Genomic DNA, 17,103 nt, shown 5'->3' on the forward strand with positions numbered 1-17,103 from the left:
CATGGCAGCCCCTGGTTTTCCCTCTCCTCCCAACAAAACCAACCTTCTCCTCCTTCGTGCTGCTCCATCCAACCTCAGCCGTTCCTCGCCCTTTATATCGGGACGACGACGACGACGACGACGACGACGATCGCGATCCTGTCCCCTCGTACCCCCTCACCTCCCCTGCTCCCCTTTCATCGTCCCCTGCCCACCAACGGACGATGCGAGGTTTCAAGAATCCCCCGCGGCTAACCAACTGAGGAGCGTCGCGCCGGTCTAACCGTCCCCTGTCTCCCCTGCCCTTTTGGCTGTTCGTTCTCCTGTTCGCTCTCCTGTGCTAAAGACAGGATCTTCTCGCGTTTTTCGCAGTACCCGGATTGCCGTTTCGGGTAAAGGTACGATCTTTTGCAGTAGCGCTGGTCTGATTGGGGAATCTTTCTTTAGCTCGTTTGTTCCGTGGAAGTGAGCGGGAACCCGGCGCGGTTTCTTGCGCATTTCGGTGCCTTGAGTGCCTTTGGGTTGGGATTTCAGGTGGTGGCATTGGGATTTGTTGGGGGGAGGTTTTGGGTTGTTGATGGGGATCACGACCGCGGTGGCTGATAGAAAAGGTAAGGAGTGCCGCGAATTGTCGAGGGACAATAGCGTGAAGACGAACGGCAAGTCCAGGAAGGGCCATCGACGCCAGAAGAGGATGTTGCCGATACAGCGGCTGTACGATACTTGTAAGGAAGTTTTTGCGGAAAGCGGGACCAATATCATACCGTCTCCTGAGAATGTCGAGAGGTTGAAGGTGGTTTTAGGTATGTTTCTATGCGTGTAATGCACGATTTTGCTTTGTGCCCATGAAACCGTAGGAAGGTTCTGTGCTAATTTTATGTCATGATGGAGGATCATTGGATTGTCGCCTTGAGTTGCTTAAGAATAGAGATAGATTGGTTTTGTGCGGTGTATTCTGATTGAGATAAAGAAATGTAATGTGCGTGTAGGTTAATTTACTGTCTACAAGTGCTTTTGCCTGAAGATCTCTGAGCGTTTTCTTGGAATGGTTTGGGTTACTTTCGGCTTGCTGATTGGTGGAAAACTTGATTGTGCTGGTGATGATATCTACATTTGTCCTGGCTTTTATATCATTTTGTGGAAAGCTTCACATTACCGTCACAGAATGCTTTCATTAAGTCCAAATTTCTGTCGAGTAGACCTTGTTGTGAGCATTCTTAATTAACAAGTTAACAAACAGAGACTTAAGCAAGGGTTGGATCAAGGCTGGTGTTCAGGATTATAAACTGATTAATTATACTCCTGACCATGAACCCAAAGATACTGATGTCGTGGCTGCATTCCAAGTAATTCTTCAACCTGGAGTTCAGCCTGAGGAAGCAGGGCCTTGTTTAGGTGCTTTGGAAATGGCATCTTTTGCATTGTTTATGTCAAGAAAAGGGCTTCTTTAGTTTCCCTTCATGGTCTCAACATGATCGACATGGCTTGTCGTGGCTGCATTCCAAGTAATTCTTCAACCTGGAGTTCAGCCTGAGGAAGCAGGGCCTTGTTTAGGTGCTTTGGAAATGGCATCTTTTGCATTGTTTATGTCAAGAAAAGGGCTTCTTTAGTTTCCCTTCATGGTCTCAACATGATCGACATGGCTTGTTGTTTGAAGCCTTAAGCAGCCAAGTTGTCTAGTAATCAAATACTTATTCTTAAATCAAGTTCAGTTTTTTTTTTTTTTGGCCATATTAAATCAGGTTCAGTTTACTCATTCGTTATTAGGCTATTGGCAAGTTCAATGTTTTGTTTGAGGTTAGCTGGGATGTGAGATGAGCCAGAATCAAGAGGTTTGGCCAACAAAAAGAAAAAAAATTAATAACAGGCGAGAGAGGGGTGACCATCAAATGGCGGTTTGGTCAAGTACGGTCACAACTCTCAAAGGATATGGTCTTAAAGTAATTTTTTATCCCGGTATATCTGGTCCCAAGTTTTTAAGGATTCTTCATCTGTTCCATGAGATTAACATAAAGTATTTTTCTGGGAAGTGGGAAGCACTGGAGCAGGAGGTGAAGTCTTTATGATTGGATGATTTGATTACTTGTAAGTGCTTGCAAATATTTTCAATGGTGTTTCTGCTGAAAGTGCAGTTGATAGGGTGGTATGACTTGAAATACAATGGACACTGATTCTAAATTACTGATGCCACCAGCCTTTTCACTTATTGATCATGTGCTGACCTTTACAGATGGAATTAAACCTGGAGATCTTGGTCTGACTGCTGATATGCCATACTTCCGGTCATCCGTCACTCAGCGATACCCAGCGATTACATATCTGCATCTCTGTGAATGTGATAAATTTTCGGTATCTGACAACTCTTTCCCTTTTTGTTTTCCTTGTGGGCATTGAAATCAATGATTAACAAAAGATTGGGAATCCTGTTGTGTTGACCAACAATGGTTTTTTTGGATCTTACAGATGGGAATCTTTTGTTTGCCACCTTCGGGCGTCATTTCTCTACACGATCACCCAGGAATGACGGTTTTCAGCAAGCTTCTTTTGGGGACCATGCACATTAAATCATATGACTGGGCAGTTAATGACCCAAATACATCTGCAGCAAATTCATCACCCAGTATGCTTCTTTCCTAGTTTTATAGAGCAAGCTGATTTCGTCCAAACTGTTTCAAATACTAATATTCATTAGCAGACATTGATTAAATCATATATAACTTTTTGCATTTACCCTGACATCCCACTTTCTGGCGAATAATAAATTGTTAGATTTGTCCCTGTTACAGGATGTTAAATTTGAGTAAATCTTGGCCTACGCATGGATGAAATCTGATACCTGCAAATGTTTGTACCAAGTTGATTAGAATGAGTTGCTCTGGAGAGCTTAGATCTTTGAAATTGGGCATCCTTATCCAATTTTTTGACATGATGTTATCTAAAATTCCCAGGTGTCCTGACCATTACTAGTAACTTGGGTTACCGAGAAGCTTTCCTTAAGAATCAAATATTGCAATTTACTATGTGATGTATAGCATGCATTGGATCAAGTAACTTAAAAATGTCTTGGCATATTTGTTTCTTCCCAAATGCAGCTGTGCCTCCTGGGGTGCGTCTAGCAAAGGTGAAGGTTGATTCCAACTTCACTGCACCCTGCAACACGTCCATACTTTACCCATCAGAAGGAGGCAACATGCATTGCTTCACGGCGGTAACGGCCTGTGCTGTTCTTGACGTCCTGGGTCCACCATACTCCGACCCGGACGGCCGACACTGCAACTACTACTGTGACTACCCATTCTCCAGATTCTCAGGTCTGTCAATTATAAGTTATGAAACTGGAAGTTTGCTCTTCATCATGATGTTTTTGTTTTGTTGTTTCGCTTGTAGTTGCACTCAATGTTTTTCTTCTGCAATCGCAGTTGCGGGGGTTTCGGTGCCGGAAGAGGAGAGAGATAAGTATGCATGGCTTGAAGAGAGGGAAAAACCCACGGAACTGGCTGTGGAGGGAGCACATTACGAAGGCCCGATGTTTAAGGAGCGTTGATGATCTTTGCAGAGATTTCCCCCATTACATTCTTCTACATGCCTATTCTCTGTGAATGCTTCCGATTTTAGATAGCAGTTCAGACTTTTGTTTTCTTTTCCTATGGAGCTCTTTCTCTCTTCTCGGGGTATATGAACGAGGCACTTGGTGCCCTCCTCCTTCCTTCTCTACGGTTTCCTTTTTCTTCTCGTTACACAGCATTAATGTACATAAAAACAGTGAACTGAAGAGAGACAGCCTTCTTCCTGCAGAGCAGAGAGGGAATAGCATGAATTTGTCTTGAGAATGTCAAGACTACAAATTTGTTCTCTCTGCGTGTGCGATATCGAATGTTGGGTAAATCTCGTGGATTACAATCTTTCTTGAACGTGAAAATCAAAGAGTTCTCATCTCTTGTTTTCAATTGGAGAATTTGTCTCGAAACAACTGGGAGATCTGAACGAATGTCTTTTCTTGAAAGACCTTGAAAACTTAGCACGTAATTAGTATTGCGTGTCGTCACAGCAATACTCATTTTCTTCTCTATGCAGAGATTTTGACATGGATGACTATTGTCCCTTTATCATCCAGACGTAAGTTTTTAGGCAAGAAGTAAGTTTTTAGGCATCGGGTACGCCTTCGCCCCGCGTGATTGAATTCGGGAAGGCGTGATTGAATTCTTCTCGTTACTCAAGATCGCCTTATGAGATGCCTAGGGCAAGTGTCACGCGTGTTTTTGTCAAAGTTGTGGTAGAGTACGATAGCTAGAGACTCGACGATTTTAGTGATTAAAATCCAGTTGATCAAACCCATAATTTATTCCATGTGGTTGTGCAATTGGAAGAGTTATGACTCCTCGACGTAACGATGACAGCATCCGAGCATGGTGCTTGCGGTAGCACCGCCCCCACCATCTTCTTCCACCATGTTCATGTTAGAAATGTTTGACATTTCACGCTGCCGTGTTAGTAATTGCTACTTCATTTTGTTTCGTATCTAACATGGATTAATCATCTTTATAAAATATGACCAAAAAAAAATCCTTATAAAAAAAAAAAAATTCATTGATGTCTTTTGAATGAATGTGAGGACGACACTTAGCGTTCATTCTAGCTTAACTTGATAATTTCTTTTATCTTATAAAGTAGGGGAATTTCCTTGAAATATATATTCACCAAAATAAAAAGAGCGGAAATTTTTTTGCCACTTATTTCTTTATCAAATCAATTAGACAACCGATTGAAGCTTAAATTGAAGGAAGAAGTTTCAAATCCTAACTCCCTTTTAATTTAGTATTGGTGAGACATCATCGGTTATCGTCGCCTTCAAACAGCAGTTGGTCGACCTTGTTGAATCCGTCGCGCTAGAGCATGACTCTGGCATCATTAATTATATGATTAAGAAAGGATTAGGAGACCTGATGTGGTGAGTGTGATGTTCATTCAGCTGTCAATTAGAACTATTCCAACTGGGTTTTGAGCTCTCGAATCCTCCGGGAAGAACCATTAAACAACGTCGTTGGCGTCATGGAGGTGAGCTGATCGAAGCTTTTATTAATAAGGATGACCAAGTTTGGCTCCAAGTCTTTGAAATTTGTAGGGTTGAATTGCTCAGAAGCCTCGGTCAACATCGATGTCGACACCCTTTTGTAAAAGAGACAGCAGCCATGGTCGTGGGGGCGTGTTGGCTCTCTCAGACTGATCTCATCTCCTTCATTGTCCCGAAAATTATGGGAATGTAGTTTTAATTTTTCAACGGCACTAATCAAAGATTCCTGAAGAAAAATAAGGGAGATTAGGCAGTAATGACGCGAGTAACGCCAAATGATATCGGTCCCTTCATCAACAGGAAGCAAACAAGTGTTCGATTATGTGATTAATGCGTGATGAGATAAGTCGATCACTTTTTATTTAAAATGATTGTACACATATTTTATAAAGAGGCGCAACTTTTTCCGCTAAAATTTGGAAATGAATCTTGATCGTAATTGACTTAGATGAACATGACGTGAAATATGAGCTGCATAATGTTTTTCTCCTCGCTACTGCAGGCGCTAATTCTGTTTTCACATAAATGGTTGAGGCTCGAAGGGAAAGATATAAATGAGTACAGGATGATTGTTTATACAAAAATATAGAAAGCACAAGCTCAAATGGCAATTTTTTTTGGCAGAATCCTCCTTAATAATTTTTTTATAACCATTCGATGAGTATTTCATGTATCAGTTATGTCATGTGTTATAATTAAGAGTTGATAGAATACCAAATTCAAAATCATTTTATACCATTCACCATAATATCTAATCATCGTACTAAACTGCGATCAATTGGCCTTACTTCTCCATGTTAGCGATATAATCCGATACCGGAAAAGTCTTTCTCGCGTGCAAAGACTGAGGCCTTGCACAGATGAAGTAATTCTGTCAACAGAGTCCAGTGGCCCTCCTAGTCCTATCTAATCTCCCAAAACACACGCTGACCTTTCGTTTAGCATAAATGCTAGCATGCATGCCCACATGAGATCTGATCAATTTGTCTTCTCGTGGAAGGACCAAGATGCAGAGCCCAAATCAGGTCAATGAAGTAGGACAGCGATTGGTTTCGAGTTTCAAACCCCGCGTACAACGAGCGTATTGACCGGAAAACTTGACGACGCAGCACCGGGGTTGCTTCCTTTCAAACTTTATAATATTCTCCAGAAACCGAACGCCCACCGTCCAACGGGACTTACTGGATCACCTACTCAGCCCCGGTTTGACCATCCGCCCCACGTGACGTCTCCCTCCCTCTGGGCAGCGCAATTCGATACAGCAAGACACCGTCCATGACAAATCTCATTATCAATATAGTCACGCATCATGTTGCTGTCTGTCTTGAACGGCGAAGCGTTGAAGTTGAACGTGTGCTGTTTTCTTCGCCTTGTGCTATATTCTCGCGGTGAGAAATGGTATTAAAATCGAGGAGGAGCGTGAGACGGGGTTGTTGACATTGTCTGTGTTTTCTTGCGTAAGGTGATGTGTGATCCAGATAAGCATTTGCGAGTTCATTTTCTCGTCTGCACAAATGGGGTTTAAAGTCAACTTACGGCCAAGTTGCTTCGCTTGCTTGGTAGGGTTTTCTCGAGTTATAAGAAGGCGTCGTTGGAGGAAGGGAGAGAGAAAAAACCAGATAAAGAGATGTTGAAGCTTGTTGAGAAGGATCCACCATATCCCCTTCAAATGCGCATGTTCGACATACTTCAACAAGAAGCTCGAGAAATATCCTCTTCGAACTCTTCCAATGAAGAGGCCGACGAAAAACCTCAGCTTGTGTCTCTTTGCCTCGGAAGGAGCCAACATATGAATGACAAGAAGGAAACGGACGAGTCCAGCGATCCTACACAAGACATCAAGACCAGCCTCACTCTCGGGTTGGAATTCAAGGGTGAATTCTCGTCAAAGCTCGCACCAGATCCTCATCGCAAGAGCCGGTTGGAATTGGGCAATCCGGATGAAGAAGAAGGGAAAGAAACTTGCCTGTCGAGTAGGATTCGGAAGACGACTTGTGATGGTGAAGATAACGAGGTTTCACAGCAAGAGCAAGTGAAGAGAGCTAGGGTTTGCGTCAGGGCCAGATGCGACACACCCACGGTTGGTACTCCTTTTTTCATGTGCATCCTCTTTTGTTGAACTCAAAGGCATATATGCATCTGTATGTTGGAGTCACCAACTTCCAGCGAATGGTCTTAGCGATGCGTGTCTGCGTGCAATATTTGCGCAGATGAACGATGGATGTCAATGGAGAAAATACGGACAAAAGATTTCCAAAGGGAACCCTTGTCCCCGAGCATATTACCGTTGTACGGTTGTCCCGGCATGCCCCGTCAGAAAACAGGTGAATATTCATGTTCGACCAGTGTTATTGCTTGTGGCTGTTAGCAAATGTCTTGGATGCTCTTGCTTTTTGTTCATAACTCTATGTTGTTGAGGGATAATGTTCTTGAGGGTCGTAGCCTGTCTAAAACATGTCCAATTATGTTGTGAAACGCTCTTTGACTGAAAACTATGTAGCTTACAATACTTTGAATAAAATAGTTCAGGAATATTTAGGTTTCGTACATTGAAGCACTATGACAAGCTTGGCTCAAAGAAGGCTAACGTTGAAGCATTTGCCATCAGTTATATTGAAGTAATCCAATTCAAGAATCTATTGCACTCTCGAATTAAGAGCATAATTGATTACTCTTTCAGTCTCCAAATGAATTATAAGGCGTTAAGCACTTGGGTATGGATACGCTAAGTTCTCGGATTCTAATTATAACATCTCTTATATATAATTATGAGGGTCACCCTTGCCAAGTTGTGGGTGGAGCTTTATTGAAGCACGTAGGAAACTGGACACGGCGATTTTCTTGCATCCTTGAAAATTAGTCAAGCTAAAAATTCAGATGTCCCTCATTATGAAATAAGAAAAAGGAAATAACACTCTTTCTCGACTTGCCTGAACTTCTGGTCGGTTTCATTTTTTCAGGTCCAAAGATGTCCCGAAGACATGTCCATATTGACCACCACCTACGAGGGCACTCACAACCACCCGCTTCCCGTTTCAGCCAGGGCCATGGCTTCCACCACCTCGGCCGCGGCTTCCATGCTCCTGTCTTCTTCTTCAACCTCCAACTCCGATCAGTCCAGCCTCTCTGGTTCCACGTTCCACACAGGCCCGAGCTTCAGCACGTACGACAATTATTCAAGAAGCAGGCCCATCTTCCTCCACCCAAACCCTGCCTCGGCTCTGAACCCAACAATCACTCTAGACCTCACTGACGATGCGCCACCATCCGCTTCGACCATGAGCCACTTCAAGTCCAAGTCCAACATTGGGCCGACATCTTTATTGGGCTGCGATTACACGAGCGGCCGTCCCATGTTGTTGCCTGGTTATGTCATGGCCCAAGCTGGCCCATTTGGCCAGGAGAAGCGACCCCAGCAAGAGCAGATAAATCACGGCACCAGCGGGGACAAGGACCAACAGATTGATTCTCAACAGTCCCTGACGGAGACCCTGACCAAGATGCTCACGTCGGACCCGAGTTTCCAGTCGATTGTGGCGGCGGCCATTTCGTCCATGGTTGGAGGCGATAAGGCACCCACCGGCCAAGGCGGGACGGGAAGATTTGGCCCGGCTGGACTATGAAACATCGAGGATGTTCCGTTTTCTCCTAGGTGACAAGCTCGGACGAGACTCCACAACAAAAACACCCTTCGCTGGGGATAACAAAAATGCTAGTATGCGCAATTTTTTCAGTTCCGCAGATGTTGATGACTTCCAATAATCATGAAGGCCTAGAACAGAACTAGTTAAATTCTCACTCTGACTGCCTGCAATTCTTGTTTTCTCGTGGAGATCGGGAAATGGATATTGCATTGCCCTGTGGTACTTCGTTCACATTGATGTCGTATATTAAGGCACGGCAGCACCAAAAATCGAATGATAACCTACTAATATCAAAGATCAAAGAAAGACGCGAGCCGAAATGGAGTGCAGAAGCACAAACATATATGGCGTTTGCTTGTCTAGCGGTGAGAAGAACGTGTGCAGTTCATCCAATCCGTCAATATTCTTTGCTCTTTGTTCGACTGAAATGAGGTCGAATTCACGGATCCTGTCGCTGCGCTTGCTGCTGCAAAGGGTTGGAGACTCGGAGTTGAGTGATTTTTGTGCTCCCGGGTGTCGTGCAATGGCATTTCAAAAAGCTTGTTCTCCATGTTTATTTGGAATGTTCTCTTTCCGTTGACTTTATTTATGGTTCAAAGGAGTCACGTAACAAGAAGAAAAATGTCATGAGCTTGCGCGCATGGGCTTGGGTCGAACCAAGTGTAAAGTAAGATTTCGCCAGTCCCTTCGCGCAAGAAACATGCATGAGGCGCGGTCTAATGTTTTCTCATATAATCAGATCAAGATCTTATCTAGAAAAGCCTACTTCACAATATATCACATGGTTTCCTGCTTTCGACCCTCCTTCATCGTTCTATGAATCCATGAAGCACTCTCTCCTCCTCATGCTCTCTACTGGTTTCACACTTCCCCGTTTTTCTTGCTATATCCGAATAGTGCTGTGCACATTTAATCGAGAGGTCTATTTATATATTGGATATACCTATTATCAAACTATAATTTAGAAGTCTATTTGAAATTGCGTCCATCAAGTGAAACAACGGTCGTGTCATTCTCCCATTTTTATTGATTTCGGGGTGTGACAGTCCGTCAAGCAAATGGACCGCGAATTAATGTCCATAAAGGTTCTTTACGAGCCACTTTTGATGCGTTGGTAAATACATGAGCAAGGCGGGTATTCAACACAAAGTAAGAAAGGGGTGGCCAATTCCAAGGGACCTGATGACTTGAGAAAGCCAGCTGTCACCTTTTGTAATGAACAATAATAAGCTAATCTCTAGTCCGTCTTGGAGTCCTATGTTCGCGTTATTTTTCCATTTGAAGAAGCGTGTTTTAGAAGTCGCACGACGTCTCAATGCTTCAAATAATCTCAAGTTTAGAGGGAGAGAGAGAGTTGTTGTAATGAATAATCTCGTTTCTGCATAATTTCAACGCGCTATTTCAATGGACTGTTGTATCCTGAAAAATAGTAGCAAAACACTTTGTGCACTTATGAAGGGCATAATCTTACTCTTGAGAACCATGCTTACACACTTTGCAATTTTTATTTGTGATTCTTGAGAAATTTTCCATGACATAGTCCACGAACAGCGTGCAAGCACTTTTCTCAAGAGAAATTTCCGCGCTTTAGAGAGTGCATAAGGCGAGATGCAGGTATTTTGTGAACTAAATATACATGCACATATATATGATAAACCAGTAGTTTGGTATACAAGATTATGTGTGCACGCACATATATCCTATGAACTAAGTATACACGTGAGGTCTATTTATATCATAGATATATTTATTATCAAAAGTATATATATTTCCATCATATACATACATATGTATACACATACATATATTTGAGAAATCAGTAGTTTAATTATAATATCAGAGTTTATATACTCCATTAAAATGAATACACGCATATCCAACTGACATTAAACCCAACAAACTCATCTCAGTCATATATAACTCAGAAATATACAACTAAGTTTATCAAGTCACACATTAATGGTCTAATATATTGAATAATATTGGGTTCAAATATCCAACCATGATCACACTTAACACCTTGTGAAAATGTCAACCAAGATTTCCTCTTTGGTGAGGTCTTCACCTGTGAATCGCTTGTATAAAGTTAGCTTATCATCTGTAGATGGATGGGCAATCCAAAACCTTATTGAAATTTCAGACTCTCAATAGGCTTGCGAAGCTTTCTACGTCAACAAAAGTGCTGAGCAAAATAGAAAAAAGATGCAACTGTTAATAAACTATCAGCCTCAAAACGTGGAGCTTGCACACAGAACTTAATTTCGCTACGACTGAAATATTGCTTCAAATCAACTCTCTATGTTATTCCACAGCTCAAAAATTGGATCATGCACTTTAAATTTCACATAAATTCAAATATATGACATGGCTCCAAAAATTTCTTAAATTATATGAACTCAGGGCTCGAATCTTTAGTAGGCACCGAGAAACATAGTAATATGTTAGGCATCCCAAATGAATTTTTCATTATCTTTTTCTTCTCTTTTCTTCGTTTTTCCCCCTTTTCTTTAACCTCCCGACACTCTCCCTTTTATATAACTCTCAGCGCGTCTTTCTATTTCTGCGGCGGTGGGTTTTCCTCTCTGTCCTTTTTTTAAACCCTTCAACTTTTTGACTCTTTGACCAGTCAAATGGTCAAACGCGCCTCGAGCAAATGGTGCCGCGAGCTCTTGGTTTGGTCAAAGTCAAAAGTCCGATTTGCCGTGCAAACATCGGTCTCGAGAAAATGAATAAAGCCCTTTTCAATCGGACAAGAGCAAATCTCATCAAAGCTCACTAGCTACTTCCTTCCGTGCGGTTTCCTGGTGGACAATTCTGAGTAAGATTTTGGCTTTGTCGACGATCACTGTTGGAACGGCAGCAAGAGCTGGTCGCATACTCTTTACTCATATGGCTTGCTCTGCTGCAGTTATATTCTCCCCATCGACGAGATAACGTCTATTATCACTCCAAGAAGAATAAGCAAAAGTCCATTCGTATTCAAGAATCTCCAAGCCAAACCCAAGTTCATGGGATCCTCTGTTTGGAACCTAATAGCCATACTAATCATGTGGGCTACTTCAGCTTTTCCAAACTCTTCTTGTACTCCGACATCGGAAGCGAGTGCCCTTCTTCGCAGCGGGTGGTGGCCCGATCATGTGACTGGCAACGGTAGCTTGCCTCCGTGCAAATGGCCTGGCATCCGGTGTGACGCCCATGGCAGCGTCAGAATTGTCCAGTGGAATACTTCCTATTGGAGGGATTTCAATCTCGGCAGCATGAATTTCTCCCTCCTCCCAAACCTGGCCTCCTTGGAACTCCCTTTTTTGGCGCTTACTGGTCGTATACCCCTCCAAATATGCGCGCTCTCTATTCTCGCCCTCCTCGACTTGTCTTACAATTTCCTCTCCGGTGAGTTGCCTCCTTGTCTCGGGAACCTCACCATGCTCGAAACACTTGAGCTTGAAGGTAATGAGCTCCGCGGTCCGATCCCTCCGGAGCTCGGGACTCTAAAGAGGCTGGTCCGGTTGTTTCTCTGGGAACAATAACCTGAACGGCACAATCCCTTCGTCTATAGGCAACTTGAGCAACTTGACATACCTGGATTTGTCAGGAAACCAATTTTTGAGTGAATCGGTTCCGTCAGAAATAGGAAACTTAAAGAGTCTCGTTATACTGGATTTGAGCTCGAACAACTTCAGCGGAGAAATTCCCATCGAGTTTGGTCATTTGACCGCGTTGATTTTTCTCGATCTCTACAACAATTCTCTTTCCGGCACAATCCCTCCGTCTATAGGCAACTTGAGCAACTTGACATACCTGAATTTGCGAGGAAACCAATTTTTGAGTGGATCGGTTACGTCAGAAATGGGAAACTCAAAGAGTCTCGCTATACTGGATTTGAGCTTGAACAATTTCAGCGGAGAAATTCCCGTCGAGTTTGGTCATTTGACCGCGTTGATTGAACTCTATCTCTACAACAATTCTCTTTCCGGTACAATCCCTCCGTCTATAGGCAACTTGAGCAACTTGACATACCTGTATTTGCAAGGAAACCAATTTTTGAGTGGATCGGTTCCGTCAGAAATAGGAAACTTAAAGAGTCTCGCTGTACTGGATTTGAGCTTGAACAATTTCAGCGAAGAAATTCCTGTCGAGTTTGGTCGTTTGACCGAGTTGTATCATCTCGATCTCCACAACAATTCTCTTTCCGGCACAATCCCTCCGTCTATAGGCAACTTGAGCACCTTGACATACCTGTATTTGCAAGGAAACCAATTTTTGAGCGGATCGGTTCCGTCAGAAATAGGAAACTTAAAGAGTCTCGCTGTACTGGATTTGAGCTTGAACAATTTCAGCGGAGAAATTCCTGTCGAGTTTGGTCGTTTGATCGTGTTGTATTATCTCGATCTCCACAACAATTCTCTTTCCGGCACAATCCCTCTGTCTATAGGCAACTTAAAGAGTCTCGCTGAACTAGATTTGAGCTTGAACAATTTCAGCGGAGAAATTCCTGTCGAGTTTGGTCGTTTGCCTGCGTTGGATCATCTCGATCTCCACAACAATTCTCTTTCCAGCACAATCCTTGGATCTCTTATCGAGCATTTGCACTTAAGATCCATCAACTTGTCGTACAATCTGTTCACGGGCCCGATTTCTGATCGCCTTGTCACAGCTCATTCGCGCAATGCATTTCTTGGCAACAAAGGCCTGTACATTGTGAAGGATCGTCCTCCTTTAAGGAGTGATCGGACGGATCGTCCTCCTTTAAGGAGTGATCGGACTAAGATTGTGCTTGTTTTGGCTATATTCCCTGTGTTCTTTGCGGTTCTCGGTTCTTGCTTCTTCTTAAGACGTTGAATGAAGAGGGACGAGACAAAGGAGATGCCAGAAAAAGACGGAGATTTCATGTCCATATGGAATTACGATGGGAAGATTGCATACGAAGATATAGTCAAAGCAACAGAAGACTTCGACATCAAGTATTGCGTTGGGACCGGTGGTTATGGTAGCGTCTATAGAGCAGAATTGCCCAATGGGAAGATTGTGGCCTTGAAGAAACTTCATCGTTTTGAAGCGGAGGACCCATCTTTTGACAAGAACTTTAGAAACGAAGTGAAGCACTTAACAAGCGTGCGACACCGAAGCATAATTAGGCTATATGGTTTTTGCTTGCACCAGCGATGCATGTTCTTGATTTATGAATACATGGGGAGGGGGAGCTTATTTTATACATTGAGAAATGACATCGAAGCGATGGAACTAGATTGGCCCAAAAGAGTGAATGTCATCTGGGATGTTGCGCACGCCTTGTCTTACTTGCACCATGATTGTCCCCAGCCGATTGTTCATCGAGATGTATCTACCAACAACATATTACTCAACGATGAAATGCAGGCTTTCGTGTCCGATTTTGGCACAGCGAGACTCCTGGATCCAGACTCTTCATCCAATTTCACCGCAAATATTGTTGGGACGCGTGGATACATAGCACCGGGTGAGCAATCTTCAATTGATTTTACTGAAAAAAGAAGTGTTATAAGGATAATCAACATCGTTGCAGCCCCCTCATGCATTCCAGAACTTGTTTAGTTGGCCTTTTTATACTGATATGCAGCAACTTTTATAGCTTTCTTTCATGCTTGATTTCAATACAGAAAAATTTGGACATTCCTGCTGCGTAGACCTTGGCTTATTCATCTAACAACCCAAGCAATTTCTAAACAGGTTGCTTGGGTCAAAATTTTATGGGAAAGTTTTCTTATTTCCTACCTTTGATTCAACAAAATTTATGTTTAGCACACGCAGCCACTGTACACGTAGTGAACAGGTTCCCATGCTATGGATCATTAAGAGCAAGATTTAAATGACGATACACGTTAGAAGGCTTTGATTAACATCCAGGTGTCCCTTATTTGTAACAGAAGACGTTGATTGATAACTAGTTTCAAAATCATCTCCGCTGTCCAGATTCTAACTCCAAGATATTACTGCACAACTTTGTGATTTTCTTTTTCACAGAGCTCGCTTACAGTTTGGTGGTTAACGAGAAATCTGACGTATATAGCTTCGGAGTCGTGGCAATGGAAACAATAATGGGCAAGCATCCAGCAGAGATCATCTCGGTGCTATCGACCTCAAAAGGAGAAGAAATCATGTTACTCGACATGTTAGACCAGCGCTTGCCTATTCCGAGAAGGAGTTCTGTCGCAAAAAACATTGTTCAAGCGATGTCTCTGGCTCTTGCTTGCTTAAGTGCAGACCCAAAGTCAAGACCGACGATGAAACAAGTTTCTGGAGCTATTTTGGCTCAAAAAATACCAATAGTCGAGCCCTTCCATGCAGTCTCATTGGCACAGCTTCGACAGAATCTATTCCGCACATCAACATCTTCATGGTCTTCTTAACAGCTAAATTGGCTGGGTACATTCTTGACACAGAAGAATAAAATAGTACCTTAGATGAATTTCATAGTTTTGGGCATTTTTTGATAGAAACTCCTTCCAGTCTGACAGGGACACAAGTGTAATTAATTCATGAGTGACTTGAAGTACCCAAATTGTTGAATTTTTTTTTCTCATTTTCCTATAAAAAAAATTCATTATGGTCGTCGTCTTTATTTACTCAATAATTGATGCAAGTCCTCAAATTGGTTGAATGCATGTTACGTGTGGCTGCCAAAGTCGAACTTAGGCAAAGTATGTCGGAAGCTGTTTTTAACTTGAGTCGTCTTGTTCCACTGACCATACAATTTCCACATATGGTCTCTTTCATGGCAGTTCCTTGCAATTTCTCAGCAGTCTTGTTTTTTTTTTTTTTTGGTAAAGGGTAATGATATATTGAGCTAAAACTCTTTCAAAACTGGCAAGACAGAAGTTCCGCCGGACACAAAACACCGCAACGCGGTTTCTAAAAACAGACAGACTAAACAAAAGGCCACGTAGTCTTGTTGTCGGCATAGGAGAGTTGAAGATAGATGGGTCATTAACCTCCTATTCAAAACGTTAACATTAAACAAAAGAATTAAAATGGGGTTATGAATGGAGTAATGGATGATTAGAAGGAACAACAGAAGTTCAAGTACTCAACAACAATAGTGTCCTCGAAGTAATAATAATCAATTTCATAAACATAAATGGACTCTTGAAATAATTGGGAGTTAACCTTTGAGTGAGGCTGTGATATCCTCAAATTTGACCCTTCTCGAGCTATACAGCTAAATGGATCGTTATTGTGCTGTCTCTCTCCCACAATTTCCTCACACTTGCGACCAAAATAGAGGCAGATGCTCTTCTTCATAATGGGTGGTGGCCTAACTCCATTATGGTCTATAATAACTGAGAGTTAACCTTTGAGGAGGACTAGATAATTTTATATGGTCCATGAGAAAATTTTAGATCTTTTTTCATCCGAAATTGTGGCTCTTGTTAAACTAGACATTTTTTAATGTATATGTTTGGATAATCTCACTTATCTATAACACTCGTTTCTCATCTAGTTTTTAGGCCTTGCTTCTTATTTTGACTACAACGAATAGCATGCAATTAGAGACAATAAAGAAAAATGGAAATTTCTTGTCGATAAGGAATTATGATGGGAGAATCGGATGTGAAGACATAATTAATGCAATAGAAGACTACGACATCAAAATTGCATGATGAGTGGATGTTACAATAGTATCTATAGAGTGCGATTGTCCAATGAAAAAATCACGGCATTGGAGAAACTTTGCCGTCTTGAAGTAGAGGACACATCCTTTTTACAAGAGCTTTCGAAATGAAGTGAAAGAATTGATGAAAGTACAATTTAAAAGCATAATTAAGCTCCATGATTTCTACTTACACAAGTGCTATGTGTTTAGGGTGTATGATTACATGATGGAAGGGAAAGTCTAATTTGTGTTTTGAGAAATGATTCCAATAGGGTCGCACTATCGTTTGCTGTTTGGGATGCACAACCCACTTTGGTATTATTTCCGTGCCGTTTGATTGGAATGATAAGGATCTCTCTATCTAAGTTGAAGGCTTGTTAGTCAAGAGAAGAAGAGCCTGAAAATTTTGGTCTATGACCTTTCCCTTACGATGGGTTAGAAATTTTTAGGGTCAAGAGAAGAAGAGCCTGAAAAATTTGGTCTATGACCTTTCCCTTACGATGGGTTAGAAATTTTTAGGGTCAAAGATCACTAGTAAAAGTGTCATAAAGACCATGACTTTCCATGAACCATTGATTACGTATTGATTCAAAAATCAACACACATGACCCAAAAGACTTTGACTTATTGATGGATGTGCACAAGTTCCACCCCTACGTGCAAGCTGGTTTAAATCATTTTCTTTTGGCAGGTATGCTAGTTTAAATTGTAAATGAATCATAAAACTGTTAAATTTAGAGATTGCATAAGTAAAATATTTTGCTTGTCAGAAAATTTGT

At 42.1% G+C, this 17,103-nt stretch overlaps 3 protein-coding genes across 3 annotated transcripts; all 3 read left to right on the forward strand.

The window, feature by feature from the left end:
* Window positions 1-3,833, forward strand: LOC104419350 (plant cysteine oxidase 2). The gene is made up of 6 exons (XM_010030988.3): window positions 1-377; window positions 514-782; window positions 2,210-2,328; window positions 2,443-2,599; window positions 3,072-3,290; window positions 3,399-3,833. The coding sequence occupies exons 2-6, from the start codon at window positions 557-559 to the stop codon at window positions 3,521-3,523; spliced, it is 846 nt and encodes a 281-aa protein (XP_010029290.2). The 5' UTR covers window positions 1-377; window positions 514-556; the 3' UTR covers window positions 3,524-3,833.
* A 2,754-nt stretch (window positions 3,834-6,587) lies between these two features.
* Window positions 6,588-8,909, forward strand: LOC104419351 (probable WRKY transcription factor 72). The gene is made up of 3 exons (XM_010030989.3): window positions 6,588-7,130; window positions 7,261-7,374; window positions 8,011-8,909. The coding sequence occupies exons 1-3, from the start codon at window positions 6,678-6,680 to the stop codon at window positions 8,671-8,673; spliced, it is 1,230 nt and encodes a 409-aa protein (XP_010029291.2). The 5' UTR covers window positions 6,588-6,677; the 3' UTR covers window positions 8,674-8,909.
* A 2,832-nt stretch (window positions 8,910-11,741) lies between these two features.
* LOC104420675 (MDIS1-interacting receptor like kinase 2-like) lies at window positions 11,742-15,206 on the forward strand. Its single transcript, XM_039302546.1, has 4 exons — window positions 11,742-12,141; window positions 12,251-13,464; window positions 13,540-14,170; window positions 14,695-15,206. Exons 1-4 carry the CDS (start codon window positions 11,742-11,744, stop codon window positions 15,078-15,080), a joined length of 2,631 nt encoding a protein of 876 aa, XP_039158480.1. The 3' UTR covers window positions 15,081-15,206.
* Window positions 15,207-17,103: the final 1,897 nt, after the last annotated feature.

This window comes from Eucalyptus grandis, chromosome 9, assembly GCF_016545825.1.
Source record: "Eucalyptus grandis isolate ANBG69807.140 chromosome 9, ASM1654582v1, whole genome shotgun sequence".
Lineage (NCBI taxonomy): Eukaryota > Viridiplantae > Streptophyta > Magnoliopsida > Myrtales > Myrtaceae > Eucalyptus > Eucalyptus grandis.

Bases quoted from the DNA above. Each gene is read 5' to 3' on its own strand.
- LOC104419350 (XM_010030988.3), top strand. From the start codon at position 557: ATGGGGATCACGACCGCGGTGGCTGATAGAAAAGGTAAGGAGTGCCGC. The intron at 2,329-2,442 runs GTATCTGACAAC...TGGATCTTACAG, and splicing joins GTGAATGTGATAAATTTTCG to ATGGGAATCTTTTGTTTGCC. The intron at 2,600-3,071 runs GTATGCTTCTTT...TCCCAAATGCAG, and splicing joins TGCAGCAAATTCATCACCCA to CTGTGCCTCCTGGGGTGCGT.
- LOC104419351 (XM_010030989.3), top strand. From the start codon at position 6,678: ATGTTGAAGCTTGTTGAGAAGGATCCACCATATCCCCTTCAAATGCGC. The intron at 7,131-7,260 runs GTTGGTACTCCT...ATATTTGCGCAG, and splicing joins CCAGATGCGACACACCCACG to ATGAACGATGGATGTCAATG. The intron at 7,375-8,010 runs GTGAATATTCAT...TCATTTTTTCAG, and splicing joins CATGCCCCGTCAGAAAACAG to GTCCAAAGATGTCCCGAAGA.
- LOC104420675 (XM_039302546.1), top strand. From the start codon at position 11,742: ATGTGGGCTACTTCAGCTTTTCCAAACTCTTCTTGTACTCCGACATCG. The intron at 12,142-12,250 runs GTAATGAGCTCC...CTTCGTCTATAG, and splicing joins CGAAACACTTGAGCTTGAAG to GCAACTTGAGCAACTTGACA. The intron at 13,465-13,539 runs GTGCTTGTTTTG...CGTTGAATGAAG, and splicing joins GGAGTGATCGGACTAAGATT to AGGGACGAGACAAAGGAGAT.